This window comes from Sceloporus occidentalis, unplaced genomic scaffold, assembly GCF_023333645.1.
Source record: "Sceloporus occidentalis isolate IW3139 unplaced genomic scaffold, rSceOcc1.0.p SCAF_3, whole genome shotgun sequence".
NCBI classification, from domain to species: domain Eukaryota; kingdom Metazoa; phylum Chordata; class Lepidosauria; order Squamata; family Phrynosomatidae; genus Sceloporus; species Sceloporus occidentalis.
Genome location: NW_028316983.1, coordinates 197,439,291 through 197,451,762, shown reverse-complemented (window position 1 = coordinate 197,451,762; position 12,472 = coordinate 197,439,291). Strand labels below are relative to the sequence as shown.

Genomic DNA, 12,472 nt, shown 5'->3' with positions numbered 1-12,472 from the left:
CACTTAATTGTGCCCTGGATTTTGTCCTGTGAAAAACTAAGTTTATTTAAGAGGACTCTTCTATATACCTGCTTTACTTGGGTTCCCAAATACATGAAGAATAATGGAACATATCTATATAGCACATCAGAATGACTGTTTATATACTGAAGGAGAAACTGCTACCCCATATGCAATATGTTTAAAATGGGTTATGGACTAAATTTTTTTCATAGACAACACAGGGTGAAAACATTTTTCCAAAGGCTTTTCCAGAATGTTTCAAATTATGATGGGGAAGATGAGCCATTTAACCAGAAAAAAATATATAATCTTTCTTTCTGAAAGGTCATGTTTAACAGCTCTTAAATGAAACTGTTGTTGTTGTTGTGTGCCTTCAAATATTTTCCAAGTTATGGTGACCATAAGGTGAACTTCTCATGGGGTTTTCTTGGCAAGTTTCTTCACAAGAGGGTTGTCATTGCCATCACCTGAGGCTGAGAGAATGTGACTTGTCCAAGGTCATCCAGGGGGTTTCCATGGCTGAGTCGGGATAAAATACAAATGAAATGCACACATGTAAATGAGAGTTTTTTCTGGGTCTCCTTTTGGTAAAATGAAAACCAGATTTAAGCATGGATGCTTATAGAACCTTTATTGTGCCATTCACAAAATAGCACAGTTGGAATTTGAGAGGCAAAAGATTGGTAGTGTAAATGACACTTCAATAAAAAAGAAAACCGAATAAAGAAATTCAATATCACACTAGTGGATGTCCACTCACATGATTGGAATTTCTTTTCCACTCCCTGCATCCCACTGAACTTGTTCTGGAGGGTTTCTCAGATCTCTAAATTAAGTTTTGAAGGCCTGCATGGGGCTTCAGAGAAGAAGAAGGATGATCCATTCCTCAGTTCCACTGTTGGTATAGTTCCATGAGAGGAGTGACAGTGCCAAATCTTACCCCTCACCAAACTGGTGCAATATTGTTTTCTAATTCATCCATAATTAAAATTCTTCCATATTTTGACTAGGTTTCCAATAACAACACAAAACTGGTATCTAGAAAGATTTTTGCTTAGGATTTAATCCCATGATTCTCATGCTATGATCTCTGTGTAGTCTATGAGATCAGTGGAACTACTCTAGATTAAAGGCCTGGTTGTTTGCCAGAAGGAGGTCACAGAGTAAGCTTACGTGGCTTTATCCCCTCAGACTGCATATGGAGGTAAACTATGACAGAACACTTTCCTATAAAAACAAAATAAAACATTCAGACAGAGAAATTCAAGCATTTTAGGGGGAATGCTAACTATAACCATTCATTCTAGATTTTTAATATTGTATCTGTAAAAGGTTTGTTTTTATATTGGTGGAAGAACAAGGGACATCCACCAGCACTGTGAAGTGGCACAGGATTTCCACTTTATCTGGACTTTGTGAGAACAAAGCCTGAACGGCTTAAGTATTATAGGCTCGAATAGCAGATGGCTTACTTATGTGTATATTTCTTCCTGCACTCCCCTACAAAAACATTGGCCTAATATGGCTATACTTTGATCACTACAATAATGTGATGAAAGCAAATTTAAGAATGAGCATGACTCTATTTCAAAATGGCACAAATATGGATTTGCAACAGTACTTAAGGTGCTTTCTTTCAAAACAGATACAGTAGCTTCTTTTCAATGTCACTTCCTTGTTGCTCCATGGTGTAAGCCTCTTGGTCGCCCTTCTGTTGTTGATTAACAAGAGGATGTTATTTTAAATCCAGAGCACAATAAGTTGTCATTAGAAAATAGAAACAAGAAAATGACAGTTCATTTCAGTTCTCTTATCATTATGGAGAGTTGAAAAGTGTGTTAAATACTTAAGTGCAATGCTTGGTCAGTTATTCATTTTTGTTTCTTTTGTTTTCACTCTCATTTGCTTGTGTAAAAACATAATCATCTATTTCTGTTTGGACTGTGTACTGATGCCTTGTGAAACAGATTTAATTCAGGATCCCCTGTGACCACATTCTGCTGAGAAGTGCCACTTGTTTCTTGAGTCAGTTCTCGTGCTTGCTGTTCTCTGAGGAACTAGTCTGATAAGTATTTATGCCTAGTTGTCTGTACTCCCCGAAAAGTGGTAAGTGCAAAAATGGGAGATATCAAGTTGTATACTTTAATTTGCTACTGCCAGAAGATGTCGCAATGGCAGCAGTTCCAGCAGCAGCAGAAGCAGTAGTAGTAGTAGCAGAGGCAGCAGAAGTACCAACAGAAGCTGTCGCTTGACTGCTAACATACTGTGGGTCCAAACATGCCACCTTGGCAGCAAAGAATGAGTGGATACAATGTAGGACTGCAAATAGATTGGAAAATTCCAACTCCTGAAAATGAAAACAAAATAGGACAAATGTGAGAGGCAAAACCATTCATCCATCATAATACAATATAGCTAATGTAAAGCAGGAGCAGGTAATTTTGGGGAGGTGAGGGAGCTGAACTTACTCACCAGAGAACCAAGGAGGGCTGCCCCCTACTGACCCTCCAAAAGATGTTACCTGCCCCTTTGCTAGAAAAAGTATGGTAACACAGTGTTAGGTCCTAGTCAATGGTTCATTTTAGAAATCTCAAAAAACAAACTATAGAAAGCAATACAAAGTTTTAAATTAGCCTAATAATTGAAGGGTGAGAGCTTCACAGACTCTGGGTAGCTAAGGACATAGCTGGTGTACTTCACTTCTTTCTAAAGCATTTGCTAACTCATACTTTAGGTTGCATTGCAAACAACCTCAAACATGTAACTAACTTTATTGCTTTTTAATAAAAAATCTGTGACTAATCACTGTCTTTTGAAGAAACATCACACAAATTTTCATGTCCACTAACACATCTTTTTCAACATACCAACCTATATTTTAATTAATAACCAAGGACAACTCATGTTAAAAAACATAAAGACACAGGCCAGGATACATCAGGGTTCTTCTGCTGAAAAAAACTACTTTATCTATGGAACCAGGGAAATAATTTCCCTTCTGAAGCTCTTTTCCAGCTTAGAAATCTGTTCAGAATGGGTGGGGAAAACCCTGGAACTGTTTTGAGGAAATGGGGACAACTGTATGTAAGGGGAAGAGGAGTAGAGGAAAATTGGTCGGGAGCTAGTATAATCTTTATTTAGGTCCTTCCTCCTTTTACATGCCTCCTAGTCTCCCATACCACATTAACAATTCAATTTGCTCTTCTCCATCAACTGGGAGATTGGGTATACAGTAGTTAGGTAGGTCATAGCACTCAGAAGAAAGTCTGATTTTCTGAAAGCTTTCTATTAAACAAACGTTAATTCTGAGATAGCCCATAAATATATTGGGGGCCATACCAACAAGAAATGAAAAACATAATAACTGCCTTTTGACTTGATTTAAATCAACATCAAATCATGGATTTCAAGTAAATGAAGCAGCAGATATGATGAAAATAGGGAAGAATTGATGATGTAGCAACTCCAGATCACAGGCTGAAAAATCAAAAGTGCTGCCTATGAACCAACAATATGATTTGCTGATTAAACTTTTCTCTGAACAGCATTATTGTTGTTGTTGTTGTAAAACATTAATATGGATCAGGAATTCTCAGTGAGACAAACACTTTCCCCAGAAATGTATCATAGTAGGACTTGGGCTATTATTAAAGACATTAATACTAAATTTATATTCAGTTTTTAACTGAAGCTTTATGTTCTACACAGTCATATTTGTTTGACAGTCCAGCAGCCCACAAGACTGATTTCAAAGCACATTTTTAAAATCTCTTGGGGATTTATTACACTGGGGCTAATTTTGGCATTAAATAGGGATTAAAGTGCATTTAAAGCATCCCGCAAATAAAGCAAAAATGGCAAGTAATTGCACAAATAAAATTATATTGAAAATGCATTGTTCCTGACATCCTGAAAGTAAAAAGATGCATGTTAATGCTTCTTTGTGACCACTTTAATGGTGAGTTTTGTGCGACATCATGTGAAATCGTTTTGCATAATTACGCAATTTTTCCAGGATGTTCATGGGATAAACTGCTGATCTCCTTCATGTGATAAACTCCTTAGGGTATATATAAATATATTTTCTGTCATAATACATCTTACAATACAGAAAAATTACTTAGCAGGCCCCTGTGACAGCCACCAGCAGAAAAAAATATTCAGCTAAATGTAAGCCAGCATTTGAGTGCTGTAATCATATATACATGTTAAAGATACATTTGCTCTCTTATAAAGTATGCCCAGAGAGGAGCTCTTAAAATGCCCTGGCATGACTTTTTGTCTACATCTGAGACACATACTCAAACACTTTTGCAGGGAAAAGTTTTACTTTATTTTCTAATATGGAAACAAGACAAGCTGTTACAGTACATAAAACTAGGTTTCACTCAAAACTAGTCACTTTGCAGGTTATGGAGAAGGAGATATGAGTATGAATGGGGTAGTACTCAGAGTACTCTTTGTACTCTGGAGTAATTTCAAAAGAGAAAATATGAATATAATCCCTGCAGAGAGATGTATGAGCTGTCCCCACCTCCAAGGCACTGACTTTTATAAGTTCTCATTGTGGAACAACAGAGGAAAGTGCTTCGTTATAACATGGAAAAGTCGAGGGCAGGTTATTGTAAAATATGAACATAGGCATGTAATGGCATTTAATGCAGGCTAATCCAAAGTATAACCATAAATATACATATGATAGCATGTCTCCCCACTCTCCATCCCCCACTCTTTCCATTCCAACTTGTTTTATTAGTTTTTTGAAGCAGAGTTGCTTTTATCAGTTGCTCCCCAGATGAGCAATGCTAAAAAAAATATTAAGAAACCAACTCAAGAAAATAAAGGTTTTATTTGCTCTTTTCAGTGCTAAGCTATACAGTGCATTAGATGTGTAGTGAGCACCTGAGCCTTTCTTTCTTTCTTTTTTACAAGTACAAGTAATCCAGTCTCAAGCGGGATCAATACACACATTGGAAAGGTCTCTCTGTCTCACACACACACAGAGCAACTTTTTCCCCTTTAAATTTGCCTGTCTTCACATGGGGAAAAATCATCAGAGCTAATACCATTTCCCCATCCTCAAGAACAGGAAAGTCACAACCACTGGTATCTGTGCATTGTCATCTTAATCCAGATCAGGAGTGTGTATGTTTATAACTTAAAAAAGAAAAAAGAGAATATAGGCACGTTACAGATGCGCCAAAGGGGCGTGCTAGGGTTAGGAAGGGGCGTGTTAGGGTTGAGAGGGGGCATCACTTCCTGACGCCCCTCAACCCTAATACAGACCGAGTCTGTACCAAATGGCGGCACCTGTCCACACGGGGGCTGCCATTTTGACGTCACGGACGCGTGGCATTCAGACGTCGTGCGGCGGAAGTGACGCCGCAAGTGTGCGACTAACGCCTCGCGGCACCACTTCTGGGGCCCAGAAAGAAGCGCCATTTCGGCGCTTCTTTCTGGCTGCGCCCGGGAACCACGCTGTGGTTCCCGGACACAGCAACCAGCAGCGGCAGACCACCCGTTTTGGGCGGACTGTAACTCGCCATAGATAGGCAGGTAGGATTAGTTGCATACTACATATGCCATATGCTGTGTAGCTTAGCCTTCAGTGTACCTACATTCCAGCTGAGCATAGTCTACTGTTATCAGGTGATTGGGAAACAGGAACAGTATCATCTGTGTGAAATAAAATGAAATAAAATGTGCTTCATAATGCCAGCTGGGTAGTTCAATATTCACAGCATATGTTAAGCTCTGCCAGATCAGTAAGTTGAAATGCATGCTTAATGAACTTCTGTATTGTTCTTGGCCATCACATTTTATTTCTCTGTAGAAGACCATGAATTACAATCACAGGTCTGTTTCCAAGAGTCATCACAGCTTTCATTAGCCTGTATTGGTTACACACTATTCAGGTACCAAGGGAAAAGAGGTAAATTATTCATGCTAAATATGTAAGTTGGTGGTTTTATCCTCATCAAATGTGAGGCAGCAGCTGGAAATAATGGGAGAAATTGCCCTGATATGCGTAATAAATGAAACACTGGAATACCTGTAGCTATTCAAACATTCTAGGGTTGATTAACTAGCTGACATTTCAGTTCAATCCACGAATTCACCAAATTGTTATTACACTGCAGGTATCATCACTACTAGCCAGCAGAAGAAATGATGAGGAATGCTGGGAGAAGCCTACATTATTTCCACCTTTCAGCTACAGCAACAAAGATTGGCCATGTTGGTTGAGTAATTTCTGTGAGCAATGCCAAGAGCAAGTTAGTTAAGCAACCAGAGAAAGCAGTAGAGAATGTAAAAACAATGTTTTAATTATAGAGCTCTTCCAGGTGTTTTTCAACATTTGTCAGCTTATTTATACTGATTTACAAGTCATACGTTTACATATAGTATTATCAGTTTTTATTACAATGTTTATATTTGGGTTATTTTCTTCCTTCTGTTTGTGTGTGTTTGTGACAATTTTTCCCCAGTTTTTGTATCTGTGTAGTAACAATGAACCAGAAGGAGCTATGAACGTGTAGACTTAATTCACCTAGACATAATTTCACATAATAAATAATTTTCCTTTTCTAAAAAGTTATACGGAAGAGGAAGAGGAAGAAGAGAAAGATTACTGTGGCATTGAAGGCCATCAATGTCAATTCATTATGCATCTTAAATTAGAGATGGAAAGAATATTCGTCACTATTTGTTTCCAAGCCAAAACTGGGTTGTCTAGCACTCAGGAAATCCAATCAAGAAGAATAATAGTCAAAATAATTTTGTGCAGTTTTCTCCTGGTATTTTCACAACCTGAAGTATTTCTGGAAATTATTCTGCACAGAAATGTGCATGCTTTTACATGAGATTTATTGGGGCTTGTGCAAAAACTAATGTTTACAGACAACCACATGTTTTTATTTTATTTTCCATGCAACCCTCTCCAGTAATCTTGCACAAGAGCATCTTGCATGAAACAGCAACCTTGCATGAAACAGCATGGTAAAATATAACCCCCTTACTGAAACTGCTCAACTGGCTGCTGATCTATTTCCAGGTAGATTTCAAAATGCTGGTTGTGATCTTTACAGCCACATGCAACTGAAATGCCTGAGTCTTTAAGATGTGTGGGGGAAGGGCTTTCTTTTGGCTCTATCACCATCACACACAGGAGGAAGCCTTCTCAGTGGCTGCTGGAACTCCTTACCCTGGGAGTGTTAGTTGGTCCTCTTGCTGCTGTTGCTCCAGAGGTTAGTAAATACCATTTTATTTTATATTATTTTATTTATAAAAAGTTTTAAAATCTGAAGGTCTTTAAGCATTTACTTCTATAAACATGAGGCAACCAATTTAGCAGAAGCATCAAGCATATCAAAAATAGAACCATGCATATTTCAGTCTGCTCCATCTCAAAAGTGGCACCATCAAGTTAGACAATGTAGGAAAAGATGGTGGTTCAATGTTCATGGGAGTGGAGTATTTCCCTCGCAGAGAAACGTTGGGAGAGATTGACTTTAGAAAACTTTACTAGGGGAGAAGAGCAGAGATTTATACAATTGCATACAGTATGCAGAAAGTGGATGGGTAGGATGGAGCTTCCTGTCTTTCATAATATTAGAATTCAGAGTAAAGCAATTAAATTGATTGGCAGTAGATTCAGAAGAGACAACAAAACTTTTCTTGCCATATCATATAATACACGGATTGCACAAATATAAGATCTAATCCTAGCTATCATGTTAGGTAGCAATAAAGGGGCTGTGGAGACAACAGGCAGATTAGAATCTTGGCACTTGCTGATAGGAGTGAAGGCAGGAAAAGGTGAGGGCTGCTCCCAGGAGTTAGTATATAAGAGAGAGGAGCAGGTTTGAAAGTGGTTGATGTTTAGTTTGCCCTGAGGGTGAAGAGCCATTGAGGATAGTTTAGAATAATGTGAGAGCAGTTAGAAAGGGTTTTAGGTACCCAAGAAAGGGATGGAGAGTGTCCTTTTAATTATATTGTTGCAGTGTCCTGCGGGAGACATAGTGTTTGGTTATTAGTGGAGTCATAGGTAACCAGAAGTGTTATAAGATATGGGAGACATAGTGATGGAGTCAAAGTAACCAGAAGGATTATATAATACAAAAGTTTAATAAAGGTTCTATGAGAATTTAGTCTGTAAGGAAACATATATAAAGCTATGGAGAAACAATTACAAAAACAAGCTAAAGAGACTGTTAAACTGTGCAACTAATAAAGTAAATAAACTAATAAAGGAACACATTAGATAGTGGGTGTGTGGTTGTCAAAGAATAGTTGTGCCAAGCTGGGAAACAATTTGAAAACCAAAGTGCTAGCTTCTAAAGAGAGTTATAGTGCATGAGACACTTAAGAGAGTCAAGGATTTGAGTCCCACAGTAAAGAATTGGTGGGATAGTGGTTATTACTTTCACACAATTGGTGGCAGTGGTGGGATTAAAAAGACCCATTGGGCTGCCTTCCAGAAAGTATTTGGGTGAATGTCACTGAGACATACTGGTGGCAGCAGTAAGTGAGAGGTTTTAAGAAATTTTGGCAGTTCCACGTTAACATCTCAACAGGGGCATTAGACAATTCATGGAGAATAAAGCCACTCACTGCTGTTATTCATGGTGGCTATAAGGAACCTCTGGATATTAGCTGCTGGGAGAACAGTAGCAAGAGAAGGCTGTTGACTTGAATTTCCGCATGAAGGCTTCCCAGAATCATCAGTTTAGATCCTATGGGAAGCAGAACACCAGACTAGATGGACCTTAGACCAGCAGGGCTATTCAGGATTTAAACAGACAATTGACAATCAAAGAATACAGATATTTCTTAGTTATTACTAAAAGACTGAAGTATTTACATATTTATTGACTGATTTGATTTGTATCTTATTTTTCTGTAGAACTGAGATCCAAGTACTTTTTAAAATAACTACATATATATTTAAATTGTTAAATATAATTAAATTAGTCACAATATTAAAATATACTTAAATTAAAAACAGATTAAAAACACCTCAATAATATTTAAAGCTAAAAAAATTCAGCATGTCCGTACCAAACATACCCTACCAAATCGGTGGGACCAAAAGGCAGGCTTCTCCAAAAGACCTCAAACGCCAGAAAAACTTGGATGGGCAAACTTAGATTTAACTACCGTAATGCCAAAATAATGCAACTAATACCACAGCAGTCAGAAGTTACACTTCACAGTATGACATTTTACATTTTGGTAAATTAGGCAAGAAATGGATTGCAAAAATCATAGGCAGCTTTATAAAAAAAATTATTAGGCATCAATGTCTAAAGGGTTTGCTTAGAAATACATACTCAAGTGGTGATTTGGAGAAAACAAACAAACTTTGATTAATAGATGCTATCTTAAATCTTCAGGCAGCAAGAGGCTTTCTAGGTTTTTAGCTTTAGAACAGCACTTGTGGTACCTCTACATAACCTGTATTTTTCTGGAATGCAGGAAAGCTTGTAAATACTGCTGGAGGGTGTACACATTTCACATGAATAACTATGATTCCTACACAGTTAGACAGAGGAACATTAGATAAATGTAAATTAAAACTCACATTCAGTGAATATTATTTTATGTTTTCAATCAGCAACACATGATTGCAACACAAATATAGCTCCTGAACAAACATTTGAATACCATTCAAATAATATATTCAAATACCATGTTAAGTTCTAGCTGGCTTACAGAAGACTTGAATAAACAAAACAGGTTTGTATGGGAAGCAAACTTTCTTGCTGTTCAGTGTTCTGTGAGAAAAGTCCCACAATATTAGCAGTGCTCATGAGAACTGACGTTGGATAAGCTAATATCCACTCACCTCTACATCATTCATACATTACTAAATGTCTCTTAGGGCCCAAACAGACAGGCCAAAATGAAACTGCTTTGGGCCACTTTGGAAGTGTGTTGTTTAAATTATGCTTGTGTCCTAAGAGGCTGGAAGCCATGCCAATGCCACAATCCAGTTTTAAGGACTGGAGTGCAGCTTTGGTGCAGCTTCTGGCCTCCAAAGTGACCCAATGCAGCTTAATTTTGGCCTGACTGTTTGGGGCCTTACTGTCTCTCAAGCTGTCATGAAGGAAGGAAAAAACATAGCCTGTGGTTTCTCTTTTGCCTCTTCTTCAAGAATAAAATTCTTGTCCTAAATCTGATTGTTACTCCCAAACAGAGTAGACAGATTAAATCTATTTTTTAGTATTAAATCAATGACGGCAGGACACATGTTACAAAAATGAACCGTTTGACAATGGGAACAATTATGTTGGAATGGGACACCACCTCAATAAAAGTGGTCAATAGCTTGGCCAAGCAGTACCACATGATACTGGGCAACTGCAAAGGCTATTTAGGCCTGTTGCCCCCTCATGTGTCAGCTCTTCACTTTTTGAGATGCATTAATTTACTAATTTACCAGCTCTAAACTGTGTTAGTTAGGGCCAGGTAGACTAGCTCCATTAAAGCCATTGTTAAATGGTGATTCAACACATAGGTAAATCCCATTTTTTCAATGGCTCTACAGTGCACCCGCGCTATAAGCGGGCGCCCCATACGCGGCTTCCAGCTTACACGGAAGCCGCGCGACAGGAGAATGAATGGTGCATGCGATCGAATGGGACTTGAGCTTATGCGCTATTCGGCTTATGAGGGGTGCGTGGGGGGGGCGGAACGGATCCCCCACGTAAGCCAAGGTCGCACTGTACTTTAACATGGACTGATGTAAGATATAGGTCATATTCTCTCCATCCATTAAAATACCATGCCTGTTTAAAATATTTTATTCATTTATTTATTGAATTTATACCCCACCTTTCTCCCAGCTGCTGCATAACTGTTATGTAAAGCTACATTATTCAGTCATATTAGAACTATTTAAATCTAGTCATAAAATGCCTAAAATCAGAGGTAGAAGAAGAAACTCTTGCAGGAGCCAACTCCAAAATTATTGAAAGGATTGACACAACACAAAGGTTTTACAAGATAGTGATTGTTTTTAGAGATGAGACAGTTTGTTCAAATAGCAAAGGGACAGACCTCCATACTGTGAGAGGACTCTGTGCTCCATGATTCAATTGACCAATGAATGACAGCTCTAATGTTTTAAACTATTTAAACTATTTTATTGAAATATAGTTGAGCCTGGCTGATATAAAGTGTGTGTTTGTGTGAGAGAGAGCTCATTTTTTCCACCTCCAACTTCTCAGTCAGCTGCAGAACTGAGTGCACATCTTGTTATGTTAAGTACCAGGACAACAGACCCACCTTTTTTACCATCCCACAACTGAGACAATTTTGTTCCTTACTTGATCCAAAGTCTTTCTGAAAAGAGGAGACATATTTAATTCTTCCTTTTACCTTTGCTTCTATCTGCTTAGTATCTGGATTTTGGAATAAAAATTTGATCTTGCTCTTGCCATCATCTGAAGACCCTTTAAGCTGGGAAAATTTGTACCGCCATAGTACAGCCTAAAGAAAACAAAAACATAAACAGGCATCTATCAGTACACAAGACAAAAGCAGAAGGAAAGTTCTTCCTGGAAACTTTTTAACCTACCAGTGATATAAAATTAAACAAATTCAGTGTTCTCTGGTTTGAAGTCTCTTTGATCATAAAGATGTATTACATTTTGACAGTGCCTGGTTCAGAGCACTCAGACTGCATTTATGAAATGTTGTTAGAAATCCTTTTAGCTTCATCTGACCCTGGTGTAACAATAAAAAGAAGAAAAAGGAAAAGAGAAAAAAATAGAAGGAGACGATCCCAATTTGCACTATGTCAAAATGTGGTAAATAAAGCCAGGTTCCCTCTCCCAAAAACTTATTTTATTCCAGAATATTCCTGATGAAGCTAAACAAATGCAAATCAAGCAGGGATATAGAACATTTGTTAGTTTTGGTCTAAAATACCCATTAGCCTCACTATATTGTGATAGTTGTAATCCAAAACACCTAGAGGGCAATATTTTACACCACTGGATAAGAGTTTTTTGTTGACTTTTTGATTGAGGAAGATCACCTGGTGGTTGGTTAGTAGCTTCCTTTCACCCATGTCGATCCTATTTCATCTATATGATCCATAGCTCTTGCATGGATATCTAACTGTCAGACATCTAAGTCTCAGATAAATCTGAGCATGACAGATATATCTATCAGGTTGCATGGCACATTTTCACTTTATCACTGATAAGTGGAAAAATTGTTTTGAGGCAGAGTGCTATATCACTGGGTTCAGGTTCACACTTTTGAATGAGGGGTTATGTTTCATGTGGCTCTCACAAACTATCTGTAATTGCAAATCCCTAGGCAGGGGCAATGTATCCCAAAAATAATGATGAATTGTTACAGAGTCATGGTGCCAAATGCATGCTTTGCAAGTATCATATAGAAATCTGAACATTCTACCTAGTATCTAGACGAGATACTCATACACTTCTACGGATGT

The 12,472-nt window shown here is 37.9% G+C and overlaps 1 protein-coding gene across 4 annotated transcripts in view; it reads right to left on the bottom strand.

The window, feature by feature from the left end:
* Window positions 1-619: 619 nt before the first annotated feature.
* Window positions 620-12,472, bottom strand: part of SNTG1 (syntrophin gamma 1) — a 339,536-nt gene continuing 327,683 nt past the window's right edge. For 3 of the 4 annotated variants that reach the window (XM_089517284.1, XM_089517286.1, XM_089517285.1), the window contains 2 exons: window positions 11,386-11,496; window positions 620-2,350 (listed from right to left, as the gene is read on the bottom strand). In XM_089517284.1, coding sequence (XP_089373410.1) covers window positions 2,132-2,350; window positions 11,386-11,496 — 330 coding nt within the window. In that variant the 3' untranslated portion in view covers window positions 620-2,131. Of the gene's footprint in view, window positions 2,351-2,475; window positions 2,536-11,385; window positions 11,497-12,472 lie in introns of all 4 variants that reach the window. The other variant, XM_089517287.1, reaches the window with a different exon arrangement.